The 24,627-nt window shown below is 37.9% G+C and overlaps 1 protein-coding gene and 1 long non-coding RNA gene across 3 annotated transcripts in view; one reads left to right on the forward strand and one right to left on the reverse strand.

The window, feature by feature from the left end:
- Window positions 1-2,040: 2,040 nt before the first annotated feature.
- On the reverse strand, window positions 2,041-10,381 carry CAV2 (caveolin 2). The gene is made up of 3 exons (XM_045864371.3): window positions 10,089-10,381; window positions 9,577-9,764; window positions 2,041-4,565 (listed from the first exon to the last, which is right to left on the reverse strand). Exons 1-3 carry the CDS (start codon window positions 10,236-10,238, stop codon window positions 4,415-4,417), a joined length of 489 nt encoding a protein of 162 aa, XP_045720327.1. The 5' UTR covers window positions 10,239-10,381; the 3' UTR covers window positions 2,041-4,414.
- A 158-nt stretch (window positions 10,382-10,539) lies between these two features.
- The window catches only part of LOC129045470 (uncharacterized), a 196,556-nt gene continuing 182,468 nt past the window's right edge, over window positions 10,540-24,627 (forward strand). For both annotated transcript variants that reach the window (XR_008505234.2, XR_008505235.2), the window contains exons 1-2: window positions 10,540-10,725; window positions 11,041-11,148. This is a non-coding gene — a long non-coding RNA (uncharacterized LOC129045470). The remainder of the gene's footprint in view (window positions 10,726-11,040; window positions 11,149-24,627) is intronic.

Consider the following 24,627-nt stretch of genomic DNA (forward strand, 5'->3'; position numbering starts at 1 on the left):
TAGGATAGTAAAAGAAATAGCAATATTTAAAAAATACCAGAATGTTTCCAAATGAGCTTTTAAGTGCTAGTATTTCCTACCACTGAGATGTGAAAATACATTTCATTCAAATAAGAGAATTGAGAGTAAGGACAAGCATTACCACAAAGGATGAAATACACCTAACCTGTTTTACATACATTTTTGTTGTCCCAACTTGATGATTCATGAGTGAGAAAAATGGCGAGAAAGGAAATCTTATTAGAATCAGTACATTTCAAACCTCTCTTGAAAATAAAGAAAATTATGAAGTTGAAATGTGATTCCCATCTCAGCTCTGCAGTCATTCCTAGTTTTCTTCAATTATTTATGCACATGGTCATTCATTCAGAAAATAGTGATTGAGCTCACTGACTGCTGGGCATCATTTCAGAATCTCCAGAAACACAGATGAAGTCATGTTTTTGGTTCTCAAAGACCATCTAGCAGTCTAGAAGGGTTTAACAGGGTTAGTTTTACCATGTGGGAAGTGATAATAGGGGTTGGCACAAGATTTTATCTGAAGACACAGAAGAGGCACTTGATGTGGAGGAGTTTTAGAAGTGGGGGTGGGACAGGCCACGAGGAGGGACGCTGGCATGGGGACAGAGGAGAGGGTTGGGCACACAAGAACAGAATGACACTTAAGTGAGGGCTAGAGTAGGCACTGGCTGAAGACAGCAATGGGTTGAGAGTGAAGGCCTTGTATCCATAGTTTAAGAGTTTGGATTTTGGTCTAAGGGCAGTCACATATAATTGATTGTTTTATGCAAGAGAATGTCAGGGGAGTTTTGATAAGATCACTCTATTTTTTGAAAAGGAAGATGGATTGGAGATCATTGAAGGCTGGAAGTGAGGCCCATTAAGAGGCTGTGACAACTAGCTAGGCAAAAGATGAAGATGGCAACGATTACGGTCTTATAGCAGTGATTTTGGTAGAAACATCTTCAAATAAAATATATTTTAATTAATTAAAAAATAGAATTAAACATTATTTTCAGAGAAAATGTAACAACAATAAAGAATCAGAATTGTTAAAGGTCTAGGAATCCCCATCATGGAGAATCAAAGGCACATACTCATTTTCACAATCCACTGAAGATTGAAAAGTAAATGTATTCGTTACTATCTTTATCGCACATCAGCCCTCTGATAGAAAATTTGTGATTTTTAAAAAATTCCTGGTCTGAACAGCTAGATTGGTTTGCATATACATAGGCAAGTCTTTATCCTACTTAAGTCCCAGAAAGCAATGAGATGGGAAGCTCCTGAGATCCTTTAGTTCAATTCTTTCATTAGAGATAAGAAAACTGAGACCGAGATTAAACCCCTTGCAGGTGACACACCTCAGTAATGGCAGTGCTGAGACTGGAATCCAGATGCCTAATCTGGAGGGCAGGGCCCTTTTCACTGCACTGGAACAGCTTCCCAAGGAAGGCATCTAAACAAATTAATGGGATGTGGATGACTATTGAAAAGAGGAGATTTTTAAGTTCTTCAAAATTATGAAAAGCATTTTAGAAAGCCAAACACCTGCTTTATTATTAGAGGTTGATCATTTTTCCAGATTAACTGATGAGAAAATCCATGCCAATATCAGCAACTACTCTTCTCATACTCATTTTCCAAAACTAATTTTGGACTCTCGTCTGGCTTCATGGTACCAGTATCCAAGTACATGTGATTTATATTGTTTTACTTTCTTATTTAAAAAAATTGAAAACAGAAATATCAGTTTATTTAGGATTAGCAAGAGACTTCCATTTCATGAGGAAGATGAAGTATGATGGGTTTGTGAACAATTCATTGCGTATACTATTCATCAAATGATAGAAAATTTTATAGGGAACCTGATTAAGTGCTGGGAAAACAATTAAATTACCAATCCCATAATTTTTCATGGCTATATTCCTGAATAAGCAGTTACTCATGTATTTTTTTCTATTATGGGTTTGTAACAAGGTTTAAAAAGGTTCTTTATTGATCAGTTTCTTATCTAATATAATAAAAACAATGAACACATTTTATGGGTTTTTAGAAAGTTTATTACAAATACTCATCTATTTGCCCCACCCTCAAATAAGAGAACCAACATATTTGCATATGAAACCTGAATCTACTTGGTACAAAATTTCAGTCTTTGAAATAAAATATTTAATGGCAAATCTCAAAAAAATTAATTTTAATGAATAATCAATGCTATTCAGAAATACGGAAATCGTATGTCTCACTTGCTAAAAGTTAATGGTTTGCTATATATTTTGGCTTTAAAACTTATCGATAGCTATTTGAAAAGATATGATTTATTTAAGCTTATGATTTATTTAAATGCATGTTTTATTAATCAAATACTTTTGGCCAATCAACATATCCAAATATTTTTAAAAACACTTTAAATACAACTATATAGTTGTATAGTTTATAGTATAACTGTAAAGTCACGAAACTGATCTTTTTAACTAACATAAAATCTATGTCGTCAAATGAGTGGTAATGTTTTAAGGTAATGATCAAGAGAATCTTTTCTAAGGATGCTACAATGGCCTAGAGGCAGTTTTGAAGTCTCTTTTGTAGCTTCTCTTCAAAAGGATAGGAGTTTCATAATTTAATCATTTGTTTACTTTGGCCCCCAATAGTATTCCAGTTAAATCATCCTTTATATTCACCAGTCCTGGCAATTTGGAAAAGTAAAATTAATCTTCATTGAATGAAGATTTGTCATCTATGAAGATATTCAAAGGAATGTTAATTCAGGTTCTGATAATAATTCTTAAATTTGAGCATTTACACACTTTTAAGATGTGTAAATTATAGTAACCACTTACATCATAGACATCTTTTGTACATGCCTATCATTTTGGAATAATGAGATTTTTAAAACAACAGTGACTCATAACATTGAAATAGGACTCTACAATTCAAAAGTGATAAGAATAATTTTATACTGTGTAACAAATCCCATATCAGACAACAACATCATGGAAGTCTGTATCTGTTAGTCTTTTACATATATATATACATATATATATATATATGTATAGTAGCTCAATAGCATGGGCCCAAAAAATTGACAACTTTCCTGTAAGTCTCTCTCCATGAATCACTGTAGTTGAAATAATACTTAAGTGTCAGAAATAGCCTTTATGTAAAATGTTATTAAATAGCACCAGTATTACTTGAAGGTAAAGTGAGACATTAACAGGAATGCAATAAAAGTTTAATTTCTTTTTTTGTTTTTTTCTTTTTAAAGATTTTATTTATCTGAGAGAGAGAAAGAGAGAGAGAGAGAACGCAAGCAGGGGAAGGGGCAGAGGCAGAAGGAGAAGCAGACACCCCACTGAGCAGGGAGCCTCATGCGGGGCTCAATCCCCAGACTCCGGGATAATGACCCGAGCCAAAGGCAGACACCCAGCTGACTGAGCCACCCAGGTGCCCCACAAGTTTAATTTCTAACTACAAGAGCAAAAGCATCTCCAAGATGAAATACCAATTAGATTTGGATTAATTTTAAGGTCACAGCCAGAAAAAGCTCAGTCATAAAACATTTCAGGATTTTGCTTGGAAAAGTTAGAAAGAAAAACCTTGTATATCACTCTTTTACATTCTATTCCCAAAGAAGATATATATATGCTTACATAATCAAGACAGTGCAATCTCACCAATGAAGTTCCCCATGAAAGAGACATTTACTCATTCTATATATTAGTTCAACAAGATAATATAATAAAAGTACTTAAAAGCAATCTGATTAGAGCAACATTTACATTAAGTACAAAATATACAGTACAATGAAACATCTTATTAAATAGACCTGTAGGTTAACAATATCTTATTTAAAGGTACACACGTTCATTATCTATTTTCACATTTATTTGTCCTATTATATTTGATAGCGCCTATCATCACTGCATGCTTTTGTTACTATAATTTCTAGGATCTTTGTATATCTTTTTTGTAAGTATTCCCATGACTTTATCTGCAAAGGTAATTTTAAAAGTATTACTTTCAGAGTAAAAAAATAAGAAATTCCATAATTTTACAAGCAGTTGTGCACAGAACTATTATAGTGTTTGAGAAATGTCCCTTGATCTTTATGAATTCATCATTATAAAATGTGTACTTTTGTACTAAAGTAAAAACTGCCTTTAAAATTAAGTGTTGCCAACCCACTGTATAATTCTGGCTCTAAAGTTAGAAGTGAAATCCTTGACTATTAATTAGAAAGGCATTATTTGAAAAGATCTGCCAATAAACATTTCTAAATGTGGTTGCCAATCTTAAAAATTTTCTTAATTAGAACAGTTGGGAATGCTTAGAACAGAACAGTAGTGCTTTTACATTATAACAACCAAGAAGTATTACAGTATACAGAACTCCAGACCTGGGGTCCCAGTGTTCAGTCATGACTCAGTTGCAGGCTGACAGAAGAGAAGCTGCGTCCTACACTTGTGCACAATGGGGCAATGACAACATCTGTTACACTCTTCCATATTGTCTGTACCGAAGGCAGGACCATTAGGCAGGTCTTTACAAAAGGCATTATAATCCTGAAATGGAGGAAGAGATTTGTGTAAGGATTATTGGTGTTGCCAAATGAGGCCACTGACTCTTACACATGCATGAAAAGATATAATAATGGCCCAATTCACCTAAATTTGAACATTTGAAACAAGTCAATAAACAGTGACCCACATAGTGATAAGATGCACAGAGATATGTTGCTTAAAAAAATAAACAGGCACATAGATGATAACACCAGTATTCTTTCTATAGGTGGCATGCTATCTGAAACAGTAAAACAAAAAAATAAATAAAACGGTAAATGTATCTACCTGATCTCTGCCCCTAAACATTAACCTGCTTAATTCTTCGTATTTCCCTGGAGTTGTGCTTGCTGGTAGCCTTTCCCGTTGCCTCATTCCACTTCCCTACCCCTTGAGCCAGGCTGGGTTGGACACTCCCTTTTTGTGCTTCTAAAGTACTACAGCAAAATTTCTTAATCCTTAAATTTACCAAAGGGTATCATAAGTAGATAGCTATACTTCTGTCTTTTCTACTAGAATGGAAGCTCTTTAAGTGAAGACATCCTTGACCTTTATTAAAGGTTGGGCTGAAGTGAACTTAGCACTGTCATGCTTAATATTACTAATTTTTCATAATAATTACATACACTGAAAAGAGCTGTGTGGTAGAGTTAAAAGAACTCTGCAATCATGTCAGAACTCTTAGACAAAACAAAACAAAAAAACCCAGACTATCCTGAAATTATTTTTTCCATATGTCTTTTCTTAAGATGACTGCAAATGTTCATATTCCTCGGGCTGATTAATTTTCTCTGTAATCCTCTGAATAATGCTCTCTATTGTAGTAGTGCTATTTGAGCACAAAAGTATCTTTGAATTCTCAGGAATTGCTGGTAGCCTGAATGGAATTTTTATTATTATCTGTATGGGCACAAGGAAGTAAGGTTGATTTTCTTGGTTTGCTATTAAAATGTGACTTAAATAAAGGTCTGCTGTGCTTAGCCAACAGGGAAGGGAAGATCAGGCAGCTGTCGGATTGATTGAGATATTTTTAGAATACTGAATTATTCCTATGGACTGCATACACATTTATATTTATCTCATATTTTGTTCCAAGTGCTAAGACTTAAAGAAATGCTTAAAATTAATTACTAGGTGTTTCAAAGCTAAACAGTTGAATAGAAACCCGAATGATGACAACTTTTGACTTTTTATCCCATTATGTTTCTCACTTACTGTGTGGCCTTGGGCATATCACTACAAATGAAAGTAGAACAGGAGCTCTTACAGATTGGCTATAAGGATTAACACTTACTATGCACCCTTGAAATGTCTATATGATGCTGTCATTATAATGTATATATGATGCCATCATATATAAGTAGAACAATTTGAAGTCAGAATATACAGTGAAAACAAAACAATCTCAAATTGAAGTTTAAATCAGAAAGCTTCCTAACCAAATCTACTTCACTGAGAATATACTTTCCACTCTTCCTTAGGATAAGACATTTTCTATCCCATAACTTCTTAGATCTCTATGTCCTAAAAGGGAATGAAGCACAGGACAAAAGTGGACTTTCCAGTTCAGCAAAGTACAACTGCTTACTTTTGAGACTTCAGTTGATAGGATGTGGTAAACTCATTTTATTTTCTTTAAGTTGTTGTTCTCTCACTGTGGGTCAGAGGATCCAGTGATCCAAACACTTCTGTTTTTTTTGTTTTAAAGCTTTTATTTATTTATTTGAGAGAAAGAGCACGAAGGGGGTGAAGGGCAGAGGGAGAAGCAGACTCCCCCCTGAGTAGGGAGCCTGATGAGGGACTTGATCCAGGGACTCCTGGATCATGACCTGAGCCGAAGGCAGACACTTAACCGACTTAGCCATCCAGGCACCCGATTTAAACATTTCTTAAAGAAATCTTATAAGATTATACATTCCTCCATTGGACAAAGCCCTTGGGACAGAGACTTTCTTAGCTTTGTATTAACTGTAGTGTCATGTAGATTGCATTGTCATAGCAATTTGCTATATTAAAAATCTCTTCCAGAAGTGAAATTGCTACTACTATATTTCTGTAAGTTGGACTATCTATTAGAACTGCATCCCAGCAAAAACAAACGGTAAGGGAGCTCCAGCCACATTTCTTTGATATGATCCCCTTATGACCAATAATCTGCTCTTGCCAAATGGTGGCTATCTCAGTCTGAATGTGGTATGGTATCAAAACAACCCACTGGTCCCTCATGACCTGTACTTCTGACGTAGGATCCAACAACACCAGTTTGAGTTCTGGGTGGTGGTGGTGTTGTTATTTGTTTGTTTAAGGAATCTAAAATCAGATCCATTCCGACGATGTGATGTGGTTCGAATATCTAATACTGCACACTTTCATAACTTTGGTTCCCAACCTCTGGTAATAACAACCCCTAACCCCTGCCAAAAGAAAAAAAAGAAAGAAGGAGAAGTAAAACAATGCAGAAGAAAGGCTCACTCAAATAGGTTTGTTTTTTTATAAGGCCTCTCCTTGATCTGGTCTTATCATGTCATGGGAATGTAATCCATTAATGATAAATCTATTTTATCAAGATAGCTTTAAACTAACTTTTAAGCATTTTTTTGTTTGAAGTAACTCCTCTACTTGCAATCACAGCTGCCTGATGATGAATGGATGATTGTTAAATATTAATGACCCACATGATTGTAATTTGAAAAACAAGCTGAGGTTAAATAATACATTTTATGTGTCTGAAAAAGAAATGGTTTGATGATTCACCACTGGAAGCACTGCATACAAAAAAACACCTTCTGTTTTCAGGAGAGCCAGGTGAAGAGAAGCATCATTTGGTAACTGTAGCTTTACTTCTATCTTTCCACCATTTAGTAAATGCAAACCATTTTGTTTTCAATTCCTCAGCGAGTGCTTTAGGAAAGCCCAGCTTTGTTGATTATAAATATGGCACTCTGTATTTCCAAACAGCTTAATAGCCAACATTTCACAATATGCTATGTGGTCACTCAGTTTTTCATATTTTTGAAAGAGGTTAGATGACTGTTTTTGGTTAATTGGGAATCCAAAATTTTATGTGCTGGCTTAGGCCTCTTTTAAAAAATCCATGTGCTACTGTCAGACTATGAGCTAACTATACATCTGGCCTTTGTGAATTTGCTTATGTATAAAGGCAGAGATTTTCATTCCTCTGGCAGTCTTTTGTCACTTTCAATATATTTTAGTTGTTTTCCATCTTTAGTGATCAAATTAAATTGGTGTTCTTTGTCTTTTACTTACTTGAATTTTTATTTATCCTTTTTTATTTTTAAGGTTTATTTATTTATTTGAGAGAGAGAGAGAGAGAGAGACAGCATGTGAGTAGGGGGAGGGAAAAAGGAAGAGGGAGAGAAAGACTCCTCAAGCTGACTCCATACTGAGCGCCAAGCCTGACACAAGGTTCGATCTCTTGACCCTGAGATCATGACCTCAGCTGAAATCAAGAGTTGGTCATTTAACAAACTGAGTCACCCAGGCACCCAGAATTTTTATTTATCCTTTAAAAGACTTTTTAGACTCCTTTTTCTCTATGAAGCCTTCCCAGTGCCTCCCTCTTCCTCAACAGGTTTAACAGTTTTCCTCAGCATCTACTTCTGTACATAGCCAGCTGCCCTGATATACTGAGTAAACTGAAGGCAGATCCTACATCTTACTCATCCTTGGCCCAGTGCCCAGCACAAACTAAGCACTCAATAAATTTATCTGCTTGAGCTAACTAGCTAGCTAAGAAACTAAAAGAAATTGATTTACGGGCGCCTGGGTGGCTCAGTTGGTTAAGCGACTGCCTTCGGCTCAGGTCATGATCCTGGAGTCCCGGGATTGAGTCCCGCATAGGCTCCCTGCTCGGCAGGGAGTCTGCTTCTCCCGCTCCCACTCCCCGTTTGTGTTCCCTCTCTCGCTGTGTCTTTCTCTGTCAAATAAATAAATAAAATCTTTAAAAAAAAAAAAGAAATTGATTTACAAGGTAAAGGGGAATTGAGAATAATTTTTAACTTCTAACAATGAACACAACATGTGTTAGGGTGTGGCAATAGCATATGAAGTGATTAGGAAAGACATGGAGGCATTTAGGATTATACATTTTGCCAGGACTGCCCTAAAGCACAATACTGACAACTGTTGCAATACTGGGGGATGATCATAATGCTCTTTCTCTCAGGACAAAGTGAGTATCTTTTAAAACCATAAATATAACATTTTCCTTTAAAAATTTTTTAGTGCTTAAAAAGTTCTCCAAAGTTTTATGATGCATTTTGAGTGTAAATAAAGTTACTCAAAACATCCTATTAATGCCCAGTAGGTTTCTATAGTTATTTTCCCTTTAAGTTGATGCCCCTCCCCATGTTGTCTCATAGGTGAAAAAGTACTTTGGAGTCCTTCTCATTTCATTATCCTGCAGCTTGAGTTTTCATTCATTTCTGTTGGGGGCCCCTCACCTTAACTGCACACACACAGCATCTCCTCTGGTCTCATCCTTGCCATTTGCTAGTGGCAGGATTGGAGCAGCCCCTCCATAGCACTGCTTAACCCGGCCTGACATCCCTGTTCAATTATACTGTCACTGGCATTCTGCTCAGAGATCACTTTTGTTTTAGCCCAGGCACAGGTGGTGACTGAATAAAAGGTGATAAAAGAAATAAGAGCCTTGCCCAGAACCACTGGCACAAGTCGTAACTCAGCCCTGTAAGAGAACAGCCTGGGGCAGGAAGCATGGCCTCCAGGTCTCCACCTCCAGCCTTATTAACGTCAGAAGGAAATTCACACCTGAGGACGGAGGAACATTACTTCTGTTTAAACTCCTAACTCAACCTATGATTCTAAAGAAAGCACACTGCCCTTCAAGGCCTCCGGGTTCTTGCTACTGTGGCGAGCTGATGCGTGTTCTTCTGGCAAGCCCGCCTTGGGAGAAGGGGAGTGCAGAGGGCAGGTGGCAAAGAACATTCCTACGATTCAGAAGGTCGGTCCACCCCGGTGTGCCCCTTCTCACCAGATGTGCAGACAGCTGAGGGTGGCAAAGAGAATTCCTGCAGCGAAGGCCATGGGGATAGCCAGGAACAACGTCAGGAACTTATAGATCACGTATTTGCTGATTTCAAAGAGGGCATTGCTGCAAATCCACACTTTGTCAGAGGAGTGTGTAGACACCGGCTCTGCAATCACATCCTCGAAGCCCACCTGCAGAGGCAAGACACAGGAATCCCCAACTGTCACCCAACCTAAAGCCCGGGGAACCAGGAGTGCTCCGGTGGGAGAAGCGAGGAGAAAGGAGCTGGCTGGGTGCCCTACCTTCTGTTAGGGTGAGGTTGGGCACACAAGAATTTGGCTAAGAATTCCTAGTTACACAGGCGACCCCTCCGCATGTGAGTTCCGGGTCCCAGACCCTGGGCGGCTGACCCAGTGGCGAGGGTGGGGGTTGGGGTCCGGGCGGGGTTAAACGGGGCACCCGTGTCCCCAAGCCTTGGCGGGGCCCAGGTCACGGCCCGCCCCAGGCTTCTTCACCTTGAGATGCGAGTTGAGCCGGTGGGGATCCCGGTCGGAGCCCGAGTCCGCGAACTTATCCAGGTCCGCGTAGTCGACGCCGCTGTGGTGGCTGTAGGCATCGTCGTCCATGAAGAGCTGGACGTCTGCTTTCTCAGTCTCCAGCCCCATCGCGGCGCTCGGTGCGCGGCGGCGGCTGCAGCCCGGCGGGCGCGTCCTCCCCTTCCCGTCGCGCCCGGCCCCGCCCCGCCTGCCTCTCCCGGCGCGGCCCGGGCGGCGGCTGATTCCAGCTGCGGGCTACCGCTGCCGGTGGGGGCCCAACCCGAGCCCGGCCTCCCTGCCCGGCGTGAGGGGCGGGAACCGGACGCAGCCGGAGAGGTGGCTCCCGCCCAGAAGAGTCCCGCCGCCACTTTTTGGCCGGGTTCACGTCTGCCTCCCGGCTGTGACTGCTCCCAACAGGCACGTTCCAGCCCTGCACTGGCGGGCGGAGCGTGCCCTGGAGACGAGGACCCGTATTCCCGCCACAGAGGAGCCAGGGAGACCCCTGGGTCTTATCTCTTGATGCTTAGAACTGGGATTCTTAAGAGCTGTCCAGGGATGATGGACTTACTGCAGGGAGGCAGCTAGGTGGTTAGGAGCACGGGTATAGAATCACAAGGTTTGTCTTAACCTCCCTGCTCTACCGTTTACTATGTGTGCTCGGGACCTCAGCTACCTCGTAAAATAGGAGCAATTGGGGGCGCCTGGGTGGCTCAGTCGGTTGAGCGTCTGCCTTCGGCTCAGGTCATGATCCCAGGGTTCTGCTCAGCGGGGAGTCTGCTTCTCCCTCTGCCCCTCCCCCCTGCTTGCTCGCTCGCTCTCTCAAATACATAAAAGTCTTTTTAAAAAATGGGAGCAGTTGTTCCTGCTTCACATAGTTGTCGCTTGAGAATTAAATTCCTGTAGAACTCTTAACGTGGTCTCTAACACACAGGACACACCTGATTGCCAAGCAATCCCACAAGTGGTAGAGGATCCAGGAAGCACGTCAGCTCTCTGGCTGTCCCCGTGCTCACAGATGTGGGAGCCTGCTGGAGGCAAGGTGAGGAAATGGAGTCAGTTTGGTGAGCTCCCTGTCCCTAGGCGTTTGCACTCTCAGAGCAGAGAGGATGTCTCTCTCTCTTTTTCCTTTCTAAATTAAAACTCTTAATTTGCCTTTGAATCAAGCCCTGTTGAAAGATGTTAATGCAGTCACATCCACAACTACCTGTGGGAAACATGTGAACAAACCCCTATCATAAAGCCACTCTGCAGGAGAAGAATCCGACTGCTGAGTGCTCACTCGAAAGCTTTCAGAAAGGAGGATTGTGCATGTTTATAAAGGCTTAAAAGTCTGGTGGACTTAGATACTTGTTTGGGGACCAAGAAAGTACTTAGTGAAAATTTGCCAAAAGTAAAAGGGTCTTACACTGTGGGGGTGCCTGCTGTTTGCTCAGGGCCTGAGACATAGTAGGAACACACTAAGTATTGCTGAAATACAGTGTATTTGGAACTTGCTGCACATATTAAATCCTGGTGTGTGAACTGGATTTGAAGAATTACTTATTAAAAAAAAGAAGACTTTTTGAAACAATAAAAAGCATACACAAAGAGCAGGATCTGAATAGGAAAAATATTTGGAAGCCAAATCTCAATATTTCTAATAATTAAATGGATAGCAGTGTTGTAACCCCATGGTTGAGTCTCATGCCTGTCATGGTGCCCCTCCTGTCTCAAAGGTGGTCCTACTTGCCCATTCTCTTTTCTTACTTTCCTTTCCCAATTTTATTCACGTTCAGTTCATTCCAAAGTGATGCCTTAGACATTTTGCTTACTGCTTTTTCTATTCCTCTCTATCTCCTCCTTTCACCTAAGCAGACTGACTCTAAGAGTTGGGGCTCTTCTAGAGTTGTTGCCCAAAAACTATCAAAGTGAATAGAAGAGTTTAATACTTAAGAAAATTCATAATAATGATTACCAGGAAACGGAAAAGAAATGAGTTTATAGCTAACTAACATTTTGTAAAAGTTTATTTTTCTTAAAATAATCCCAGATTTTAAGATATTGCTGAAGAAAGTAATTCCCATAGTGCTAGAGTTAGTTTAAGCAGTGGCTGAAAATCTGGCTAAGCTTCTTTCCTTTCTTTGTCCTCTGATCACGTTTACATTTCCAGTGGGATTAGTAAGACATTTGCAATAGTTATCCAAAGTAATTGACTCATTTTTCAGGCATCAGGGCCAGGAGGCCAAAAAGCAGAAGAAATTAACATTGTCTTAATGGCACAGCTTAGATTATAGATTCATTTGTAAAATGATGGGTATTTATGAAAATATGACTCTAAAACCTAAGCTAAAAGAAACCCATCTAGGTTTGTCGTATTTAGCATAGAGCTTAAAAAAGGATTCACGGGCGCCTGGGTGGCTCAGTTGGTTAAGCGACTGCCTTCCGCTCAGGTCATGATCCTGGAGTCCCGGGATCAAGTCCCGCATCGGGCTCCCTGCTCGGCAGGGAGTCTGCTTCTCCCTCTGACCCTCGTGCGCTCTCTCTCTCTCTCATTCTCTCTCTCAAATAAATAAATAAAATCTTTAAAAAAATTTAAAAAGAAGGATTCACTCATTCATTCACTACAAATTTTTATTGAGCACTTCCCCCATGGATTGATCTGTGTAAGGTTCTTATTCTGATGAAATTCTTGTTCATTTCCCCATTTTAATACCAAAGATTTTTTGAGAGGAGCTATAAAAATGATTTTGCTTATCTTATTAGTGGATGCTTAGAAAGTGTTAGCTATTGTTCTCAAGGGGTTTAAACCAGTGATTATCAAAGCAAATGGTCCCTACTAACTGGAAGGGCAATCTACCAGGAAAGGGAGTCGACAGAAAGTGGGTTGGAGGTAAATGGCTGAGGACATGAGTATCTCCCAAATCACATGATCACTCCTTCCATAGTTTTCTTTAGTTTTTTTAAATTGCCCTATAACCAAGGGAACTAAAAAATTTCATAATAAATGCATACTGTTACATTCATCTTCTAGCTGTTATAGCTTCTGACGAGCACTGATCTTCAGATGGCTTATTAATATATTTGAAGAATAACAACTTGATAATTGATTAGTTTTATTAGTAGGATAGTTTATAATTATTTTGTTCCTCACTTTTCTTTTCTCAATGTGTTGTCTGAGAAGATGATTCTTCTGGTTCATTGAAATTTGTATGTGAATGCCTTTATGAATAAAAATAGCTAATTTTTTCTCTCCACTCTTTTCTTTTCTTCCTTCCTTCCTTCCTTCCTTCCTTCCTTCCTTCCTTCCTTCCTTCCTTCCTTCCTTCCTTCCTTTCTTTTTTTCTTTCACAAATCACAAAGGTGTCATTTTTTTCCTTCTGTATAGCTTACATACAACTTTAGGGCAGGGTCTGTTTTTCAAACTGCCATTGTGAAATTGGTTATTAATGAAAATAATAAAGACTCCTTAATTTCACCATACAGTATTATGAGTTAATAATGTTTAAAACATTTGGAGTAGACCAGGTTTTCTCAACTTCAACACTATTGACATTTTGGTTCAGATCCTTCTTTGTTATGAGGGGCTGTCTTATGCATTGCAGGATGTTTAGTAGAATCTCTGCCCTCTGTCCACTAGTTGCCAACAGCACTCCCCAGTTACGACAACCAAGAACATTTCCAGACATTGCCAAATGTCCCCTGGGGACCAACATCACCTTTCCCCTCTTTTCCTAGGCTGAGAACCCTTAGACAGGACATTGTTGAAACAGTTTTTCATGTGAATGGGAAAAATTAAGCTCCAGCTGTCCATTTACAAACCCATGATTAAGATAAATCTCAGAACTGTAACACCAGGGGCGCCTGGGTGGCTCAGTCGTTAAGGTTCTGTCTTCTGCTCAGATCATGGTCCCAGAGTCCTGGGATCAAGCCCTACATCGGGCTCCCTGCTCGGCGGGAAGCCTGCTTCTCCCTCTCCCAGTCCCCCTGCTTGTGTTCCCTCTCTCGCTGTGTCTCTCTCTGTCAAATAAATAAAATCTTAAAAAAGGGCACCTGGGTGGCTCAGATGGTTAAGCATCTGCCTTCGGCTCAGGTCATGATCCCAGGGTCCTGGGATCGAGTCCCACATCAGGCTCCCTGCTCCTTGGGAGCCTGCTTCTCCCTCTGCCTCTCTCTCTCTGTCTCTCATGAATAAATAAATAAAATCTTTAAAAAAAAAAAATCTTAAAAAAAAATTTAATGAACACTTAAAAAAAATTGTAACACCAATTTGTCATAAATTCCAGGGATTTTTGAAATTAAACTTAAGGATACTTGTTTGCTCTCTTAAATTTTCAGAAGAACCCTTTATCATTGATTAGTTACAGATTTTCAATACAATGCTGGTATTATTTGAGGGATACATATACCTCATTTAGAGACCAACAAGAAGCAACTCTCAGGCCCTGTCTACCTTGCAACCTCCTGTTCTTCCCTACCATGGGCCAGAATGGTTTGAATAATTATAGCTAGAAAAATGGAAATTTGGGACCTCTTGATTCCCTCGGGTTGTAAGGTTTAGTGATTTTTGAGACTCTTTGGCAACTGAATAGCTTTTCAAGTTTTAGGTGACCTTAACGGAGAAGTCCATGGACCTGTTAGTGAACAGCCAGGCAATTGCTTAAGCTTCTCTAACCAGACTTGCTTACTATCAGCAAGGACTAAACCTGAGAAATTTGGAAAGACCGCCAGTGTCCTGTACGACCCATTCTCTCTGTGGAAAGACCGCAGTGTCCTGTACGACCCATTCCCATAAACTGTTTCTTGCATAACTCCCTGTCCCCTAGTCCTTCTTGATCAGTGTATCTTTTCATCCTCTCCTCTCTCCATCCCCACCCTCCAATTATCCCCTCCTCAATACACAGCACAGCCTCCCACAAAAACAATTTAAAGGAACAGATAAAAAAAATACCTGTTATTTAAAGTTATTCAATAATCAACTGTTGTGAGGTGTGCCAGATAGTTGTCTGGCGTTTAATGAAAGCTTGTTAATTTTTTTTCTTACCTATCACTTGTCTTTTTGTCTACGTTCTAGGTAAAATTAGCCTTGTACCAGTGAACCAGGGAAATTTTAGTTTAATATTAAGACATAGTCATTTGTTTGTAATTAGTGCCGACTTAATCTTCTGGCTCTTTCAAATAGTGCCTCCTCTGGCCAAAAACCTCTGTTCATACACAAGAATTTCCAGAATTAACTTTTGTTTGGAAATACATAACTCTTAGAAATAGACAAGTACACTATAGACAAATACAGAATAGAAAAGTACACTCTTAAAAAGTCCATATTCGGGGCACCTGGGTGGCTCAGTCGTTAAGTGTCTGCCTTTGGCTTAGGTCATGATCCCAGGGTCCTGGGATTGAGCCCCACATCGGGCTCTCTGCTCGGCGGGAAGCCTGCTTCTCCCTCTCCCACTCCCCCCCCTCTTGCTGTCTCTCTCTCTGTCAAATAAATAAATAAATAAAATCTTAAAAAAAAAAGGTCCATATTCATGATTAGAGCCGAGAGGATAGGTCATTCCATTCTTATTCAAAACAATGTATGACAATTTCAGATTTATCTTATCCTGTTTTCCATAAGTAAAGGATGTTCCTGTTTAATCTTTTGAGTATCCCATTCATTTCTGGAATACTGTATACATAAATAAGACATGTGCATAGGACTTTGATATTTTATCTTTCCAGAACATGAAATTGGCGCTAATTAACTTTTGGTGAGCACTAACTTTCAAGTTAACCTCTTAGTAAGTACAACTTCCTCTATATTCAAATGGGAACATATTTCTATAAAGATGAATAGTTACATGTTTTCCAAATACCAACTGAAATGTGTACAGTAAGATTACTAATTAATAAAACAACAGATCTAGAGGTTGTTTTCTTGGTTTGGGGTTTTATTTTGGACAGAAAAAGTATAGCTTAATTTGAAGCCTTTGTTTTCTCTAGTAATTCTTTTTACAAATGTTATTTCACTTTCATTTAGAGTAAATGCCAATTTAAAAACACACCATAGCTAATCTATATTAGTCATGAGAAAAAAGGATGGAAATTTTGTTTTGTTTTGTTTTGTATTAGTGCATATTTCCAATATAAGAATAAAGACAAAAACACAGAATATCTTCCACCTGACTCTTGTAAAGTAGTGTTTTAGTGTCTACTAGGTGACCCTTAATGCTCGAGAGAGTCATCTGGGAATCAAGAGCAAAGGGAATGCAACTGCACAGAGCAGATGGAAGACTGGAAGACTGCCAATGGGTTGGGCAGGAGAATTTTTAGATTATATTTTTCTATCAATAAATATGTGGGAAGAATTTTGTTTCTACAGAGTTTACTAAAATAATATTTGTCTATTTCTGTTCTGTGGTTACACAAAACTATAAGGCAGATTTTTACACTACTTAAAGGCACAAAATAAATTAAGCAATTTAGGTGTTTTTATCTACTCTTTCTGGGCTACTGAAGCCCAATTAGGCCCTCTGTCTGCTAACTGCTTTTTGACTTCTAGGTTCCTTGTTTAGAACAATGAGAGGATTGCATCTAAAGGTAGATATTAAAGAAGTTACTCTATTTATTTATTTATTTATTTATTTTTTTAAGACTTTATTTGCGAGAGAGACAATGAGAGACAGAGAGCATGAGAGGGAGGAGGGTCAGAGGGAGAAGCAGACTCCCTGCCGAGCAGGGAGCCTGATGCGGGACTCCATCCCAGGACTCCAGGATCATGACCTGAGCCGAAGGCAGTCGCTTAACCAACTGAGCCACCCAGGCGCCCTCTATTTTTTTTAAAGAAGTTACTGTATTAAATACATTATATATAGGACTATTGGCATTCTTGTGTATCTGAATAAGGTAATTTTCCTCTAGTTAAACAATTAGTAAGTGAATAAATGTCTGATTTCAAAAGCAATTTTAATGGATGTTTGCATTTTGTTAAAAAGATAGGAATCCTTCAGAGCATTCAGAACATTCTCATCATGCTAATCTTCAAGAGAAACAATAAACTTTTCATTGAAATATGCACTGTTTCCTATAACATCTGTATTTATGTCACCATCTCACTTTTGGGACATGATAACAATTATTTCTCAAATAGAGTGACATTTTCTCCTTAATAATAGTGAATGAATGTAAGATTCTGCTTGTCACTTATTCTCAGTCTACATACATTCACAAAATTACACATTTTACTAACAAGTATGCTTTTTCCTTTTTAAAAATTATTGTGGTCATTGGAAGCTCTTGGATAAACATGTCACTGAAAATAAACTTAGATAGTAAAACACTGTGGCCCTGAAAAACTGCACACTACTTTATTTGGAAATAGTAGAATTTGCAGAATGTTGCTATAAAGGGCATGTTACTCAAATTACTTGGTTCTGAAGACTCTTACTATGAAAGCAAAGTATTTTCTGAAGGAGTAGAACACAAATAGCTAAATGTTTGGGCCAAAAAATAGAGTTATTATTTTATCACTTTGGAAAAGCTTATCCAATTTCACCATGTATGTATTGCAAGTCTTTTTCATTAAAAAAATAGCATAATACAAGACACAAGAGGTGACAAATGAATGCTGCTTAAATTATTTATAATTATAGGATGCTGATTATCTGTCAGAGTTCAACTATCTATTAGGAACAGAATAAAATGCAGTTAAGTTCCTTTTAGGTGTATGGAGATGTTTTAGGATATTAGAACCTCCTTTAGAGGACTTACACTCCTGCAATGGATCTTATTTTCTTCTAAGTTTCTTTGGTATTTTCTTGTTGGTTTGTTTTCTTCCTTCCAGGGAAAGTGTTTCCATGATGGAACTGTTCCTTTTTTCCTCCTCTCTTTCTTGCTTTCTTGCTCTCTTCTTTTCCAAAATGTTATTTTCCCCAGTCACATAGTCTTGCTCATTAATCTCAGGGTTGGGAAGAACTTAGAGGTTCTAGACCAATGTTCACCCATCAACAAATCTTCATAATTGATCTTACAGATTGTAGGAATATTTAGCAATGGGGAATTATTTTATAAGCAACCCAAATATGGTTGCTATAAAATTCTTCATTATTTGTTCCAGAACCATCTATCTGAAATTCTTCCTTCTTTCCTTCCATCCGTCCATCCATCCATATCATTTTCTGCCTTCTACAGTTAAAATAAGACTGTGAAATGTCAGCCCTTGAAGTGTTTGAAAGTAGTTTTTAAAAACTAGCCCCCGTTCCTACTAAATGAACAGATTCATTTCCCACAATTGTTCTTCGTGTGTCAATATTCCCGAATGCTTCTTCTAATTCTCTTTTTCTCTGATCCTGTTTCTTATCTCAAAATCACACATAAAGCATAACACTTGGTCTGGGGTCTCAGCAGTATGGGGGAAAGCAAGCATACTATATTTCCTTCTGTGTATTGATCTCTAGACTGATTCTTTGGCTGCTCTATCCTGGTGCTGATTCAGACTAATACCATTGGATTTAAACTTTCTTTCTTTTTTTTAAAGATTTTATTTATTTATTTGACAGATTTATTTATTTGACAGAGAGCACAAGTAGACAGAGCGGCAGGCATAGGGAGAGGGAGAAGCGGCTTTCTGCTGAGCAGGGAGCCGGACGTGGGGCTTGATCCCAAGACCCCAGGATCATGACCTGAGCCGAAGGCAGCCGCTTAACCGACTGAGCCACCCAGGCGCCCCTGGATTTAAACTTTCTAAGTCTTTTGTATTCGTTTGTATTTTGTTTAGGTCATCTGCTAATATGAAGTAATTGATTATTTGACCTTAACAGGATGACTATATTATTCCTACTAAATTTTATCATGCTTTGAGTTTTTTTTATTTTTGACAGTTTTCATTGTATTACTTTATTGTTAATCTGCGATTTTGTTTATATCTTTATCCATAGTCACTGGTAAATTTTGAATAGGGCAGGGTTGAGAACTGAATTAGTTATAAAGTTTTCCAGTGAATTAGTTATAAAGCTTTCCAGTGTAATGGCTATAAATATTATCTATATGCTGATGATTGGAAACCTGTTCCAAAGCTTCAAATTTATATGTCCTGCTGATATTTTTGACATCTCAAGCTTTTTATGTCCAAAACCTAGCTCTTGATTTCTACCACTGGTCATTCTCATCACAAAGTTGGTCAAACTATGGTTTGGTCAAGCCTATGAGTCAACTTGAATTCTTCCATTTCCCTCATTGCCTCTTTCCCCATCAAGCCGGTTAGTTCTACCTCCAAACCCAGTGCTTTCACCTTCTTTCATTTTTATTTCCTCTCCCTGGTCTAAATTAACATCTCAACCTGAATCGTCTCAGTAGGCTCCATGCTTGACTCTGCTTCCATTCTTCTCCCAGAAATTATTTTCTCCATGCAACAGCCAAAGAATATATATATATTTTTATTAAAGTGTTATATATACACATATATCATATATATATACATATCAAATATATATATACACATATTAAAGTGAAAAAATTATAAGCATCAGCTCACCTTATCACAAGGAAAACACACCCTATAACTCCACTCAGATCAATAAATAGAAGATTACCAGACCTCAGAAATCTGTCACATGCCAGTCTCTGTATCACCCTCATCTCCTCCCCCAAAGTAACTATGATCCTGAACTCTAACATCGTGTATTAGACTTGCTTGTTATAAATTTTACATAAAGGGCATCATATTTAATACTTTTTAAAAAGTCTAATTCATTTCATTAAACACAACTGTGAGATACATCCATTTGTACAGAGGAATAGTTCTGTTGTTTTCACTTCATCTCTCTCCATTGCTGTGTGATGTTTCATTGTATGAATAAACCACAATTCATTTTTCTACTCTAATGTTGATGGGTATGTGGGTTGTTTCCTTTGAGGGGTTACTATGAATAATACTGCTATGAACATTTCTGAATAAGTCTTTTGATGCAGATATATACATATTCTGTTGGGTTTATATCTAAAAGAATATTCGCTGAGTTAAAGGGTAAATGCGTATTCAGTTATAGCAGATATTTCCATTTTATAAAGTGATTATACTAATTTACACTTTCACCAGCAGTGAGTGAAAATTCCAATTGCTCCACATCCGTACCATGAATTTGCTAATTCAATAAGAATATAAGAAAATATTAAGGTTGGCAATGTCAAGAGTGAAAGGTGACAGACCCCTCCTGTCTTTTTAAAATCAGGAGGTGGATGAAAAGCAAAATCAAGTACTGGTTTGGGACTGCTATTTTTCCCAAAAGGTGTATCACTGGAAAACACACTCATAGGAACACAAAAGGGTCAACATAATCAACCTAGCTCTTTGGGGAGTAGCAAATGCATTCTTATTCACTCTGCTTGCTTCCTGGTGAAGGGATATATTAAGTGTTACACTTGTGTTGTTTTTACAAGCTGTCTTTTAAAATATCTAATTATGAGTGAGTGGATTTTTTTTTCTGAATATGGTGATGTATTCTTTATCACAATTCTTCATTTACATGCTGATGACTTCTCTATTTTTTCTATCTTTGTTGTCCCTTTTAACTGCATACAACTTTAAATATATATAAATTTATATATATTTACATATATATGTAAATATATATAAATTTTTATACATTTAAAGATTTATAATTTTGATATCTAGTGATAACAGTTGAGAAGTACTGATCTAATTCCTTGATGATTCTCATTAACCTTTATGGTATAAAGTCAATGTTAACATCTCAGGTCCAAACTAAAACATTTCTGGGAGTGCAAGGAGGGCACTGTTGATAATTACATTAGGATAACCAATGTAGACAGAAACTGTCCCGGGCAAATTAAAACCTATTGCCACTGAGCTTGACAACAGTCTTCAGACCATCTTTCTCCATTTCAGGGCTATTGATGGCAGACACTGTAATTTGTGATGCCTTAAAGTGATTGGAACAATTCAAGAGGCTGGGGAAAAGAGAATTTCCCCTGACAGTATCATGTAGTAGAAAAAACATGAGTTTAAGGTTAAGTTTTAATTCCTTTTCTAATAATCATTAGTTGTGTAACTTTGGTTGTTACTTGACCTCTTTTATTCTTGAGTTCTTCATTGTAAAATGGTAATGACATAAGCATGAAACAAAATGCCTGAGGTAGTGTTAAATTCTGCCATTACCAAAAAAGATACTCAGTACATTTTAGTCTCCTCAAAGGGTCCATGCTTGCAGAAAACAATTGGTAACCAAAGGGAGGGGAGGTGACTTCATATTGAATAAGGTTCAATTCTCTCACCCAACTCATAATTCTTAATATTGTATATGTCTTTTATATTTTTCTTCAAATACATTTTACATTTGCTGCTAAGAACAGTCCTGTGAGTTAGGCAAGACAATTGTTATTATACCCATATTAGAGACAAAGAAACTGAGGCTCAAAGAAGTTTGTGGAGTTGGGAGTTTTCATTGTTATTAAATATTAGGTCCAGAATGTAAACTCAAGTTTCTTGAGTTTTGGTCCAGGACTTTTTCCAGCATGTCCAGGTTCTTCCTGCTTATTTCAAGGAAATGGATGGGGAATTAATTAACTCTGGTCCTTAGATATCACATTGATTTGAAAAAAACCTTTCAATAAAATATTTAAGGTGTGTTTGCTTGTAGGATATGCTCTGCTTTATTTTTTGACACAAGTGAGGTGTCGATTATAGTTCTGGAATCAGCTAAAGAATAAAATTACTAACCTCATAATCTGCATATGTATTATATATTTTATGGTTATTCTAAAACAAAGGTTCAATTCTGCAGTGGCTTTTCCCTGAATACTAGAAATGCCTCAGTTAGATTTCCTTCAACTCCCTATTCAGTGAGAGCATTATGCTCTGGGAGTGCTGATACTATAACAAAATGAAATTGATAATTTCAATCTGTGGAAAAAGCACATAAATTATTTTGAAGGCAAATGGAAAGGAAATCATGGACCAACTATTGTTGAGAATTATTTTCCACTGCCTTCTTCTACTGATAGCATGAGGAAGCCAGAATTAATCCTAAAACATTTGGAGCTTAAAAGTTAGGACTTTGCTAGTTCTTCAACAACAAAGGAAAGAAGGGAAAACAGGTGTACAATGTTCCAAGTCAATGGGAGTGGTTCATGCCTTTCCAGAGGGGGATGGGCCAGGGGACTGACCCTGAGCACTGCAAGGGAAAGGGCCACCCACATGGCTGCAGGTTTGGCCCAAATAGCTCTGAAGTGCCGCAGAAAGCACTACACTAAAAGAGTAGAAAGAAATGCATGTACTTTGCTATCTTTGGGAGAATGTTCTAAATGGAAGATGGAACCATATGGAAAAAATTTAGGATATTTTTGGGTTTCTTTTTTTTTTTTTTAAATAACAGCTTTAATTAATTTAGCTATAATTCACATACCATACAATTTACAAATTTAAAATGCACAATTTAGTGGTTTTTGGTGTATTCACAGAGTTGTGCAGTCATCTCCACAATCATCAGTTTTAGAACATTTTCATCACCCTCAAAAGAAACTACACATTAGCTATTATCTCCTAATCCCTCCGTCCCCCCCACCCCGCCCAGGCAACCACTGATCTACTTTTTATCTCTGTAGATTTGCCTGTCCTGAGCATTTCATATAAATGAATGCATGCAGTATCTGGTCTTTTGTGACTGTTTCTGTCTCTCAGTACAATATTTCTTTTTTTTAAACTTTTTAAATTTAAAAATTTATTTTATTTATTTAAATTCAAGTAGCCAATGTATATTACATCATTAGTTTCTGATGTAGTGTTCAGTGATTCATTAGTTGCATATAACACCCAGTGCTCATCACATCATGTGTCCTCTTTAATGCCCATCACCCAGTTACCCCATCCCCCCACCCACCTACTTTCCACAACCCTCAGTTTGTTTCCCAGAGTCAAGAATGTCTCATGGTTTATCTCCCTCTCTGATTTCTTTCCATTCAGTTTTCCGTCCCTTCCCCGAAGATCCTCTAAGCTATTACTTATATTCCACATATGAGTGAAACTATATGATAATTGTCTTTCTCTGATTGACTTTTTTCACTTAGCGTAATACCCTCCAGTTCCATCCATGTCGATGTAAATGGTAGGTATTCATCCTTTCTGATGGCTGAGTAATATTCCATTGTATATATGAACCACATCTTCTTTATCCATTCATCTGTTGAAGGACATCTTGGTTCCTTCCACAGTTTGGCTGTTGTGGACATTGCTGCTACAAACATTGGGGTGCATGTGCCCCTTCTTTTCACTACATCTGTATCTTTGGGTAAATACCCAGTAGTGTAATTGCTGGGTCGTAGGATAGCTCTGTTTTTAACTTCTTGAGGAAGCTCCATACTGTTTTCCAGAGTGGCTGTACCAGCTTGCGTTCCCACCAACAGTGTAGGAGGGTTCCCCTTTCTCCGCATCCTTGCCAACATTTGTTGTTCCCTGTCTTGTTAATTTTAGCCATTCTAACTGGTGTGAGGTAGTATCTCATTGTGGTTTTGATTTGTATTTCCCTGATGCCGAGTGACGTGGAGTATTTTTTCATGTCAGCACAATATTTCTAAGGTTATCAGTGTTGCATTATAAATCAGTACTTCATTTCTTTTGATGGATGAGTAATATTTCTTTTTAGTAATGTTATTTATCCATTAGTTGATGGACTTTTGGGTTGTTTCTACTTTTTGGTTATAATGAATAACGCTCTTGTCAACATTTGCTTACAGGTTTTTATAGAGACATGTTTTCATTTCTCTTGAATATATACTTAGGGGTGGAATTGCTGGGTCATATTGTACTTCTATGTTTAGTCTTTTGAGGAGCTGCCAACTGTATCCCAAAGTGGCTGCACCATTTTATACTTCTACCAGCAGTGTATGAGGGTTCCAATTTCTCCACATTCTCATCATTGCTTGTTATTATTTATCTTTTTGAATATAGTCATATGAGTAGATGGTAAGTGGCATCTCATTTGGGATGCTATAACAAAATACATAGGCTGGGTTGCTTATAAAAACAAATGTTTATTTCTCACAGTTCTGGAGGCTGAGAAGTCCAGGATCATGGTACCAGTGTTTGATGAAGGCTTTGTGGTTCATAGACAGTATAAAAAATGTATTACCTCAAAATCATATTCTGTAGATATTATAGTGGAAGTCACGTGGAATAATTGTTTCAAGAAGATAAAGGACCAAGCAATTTTTTTGCAAATTTTTGACAATTAAAGAGAAGCTTGTCATGTATTTGCTCATACATTAATAAAATAGCTGATGATGGTATCAAATTGATGTGATATTTCTATTCCATTGGCTATATTTAAAACAGTAATGTTAGTGTTTATAATATTCTAGAAATTACATTCTTTGGAGTTATTTAAACTGTGGTAGAGAAGACGTTTTATATATCAACCTAGAAATTTACAAAGGGGTACATACTTTTTTCAAACTTTTTCAGGAAATATTGGACAAAAAAAATAATGAAGTGAAGAACATTGCTATGGATCAAGGAAGGATATTTTCCAATTGTTAGAGGCTTTGCTTT

The sequence above is a fragment of the Mirounga angustirostris genome, unplaced genomic scaffold (assembly GCF_029215605.1).
Source record: "Mirounga angustirostris isolate CCGP_5_RB_7025 unplaced genomic scaffold, mMirAng1.0.hap1 SCAF_12, whole genome shotgun sequence".
Classification (NCBI taxonomy): Eukaryota; Metazoa; Chordata; class Mammalia; order Carnivora; family Phocidae; genus Mirounga; species Mirounga angustirostris.

Excerpts from the sequence above, each read along its gene's own strand:
- CAV2 (XM_045864371.3), bottom strand. The coding sequence starts at position 10,238 with ATGGGGCTGGAGACTGAGAAAGCAGACGTCCAGCTCTTCATGGACGAC. Across the intron at positions 9,765-10,088 it reads GGCTCAACTCGCATCTCAAG|GTGGGCTTCGAGGATGTGAT; the intron begins GTGAAGAAGCCT and ends TTGCCTCTGCAG. Across the intron at positions 4,566-9,576 it reads CTCAGCTGTCTGCACATCTG|GATTATAATGCCTTTTGTAA; the intron begins GTGAGAAGGGGC and ends CCTCCATTTCAG.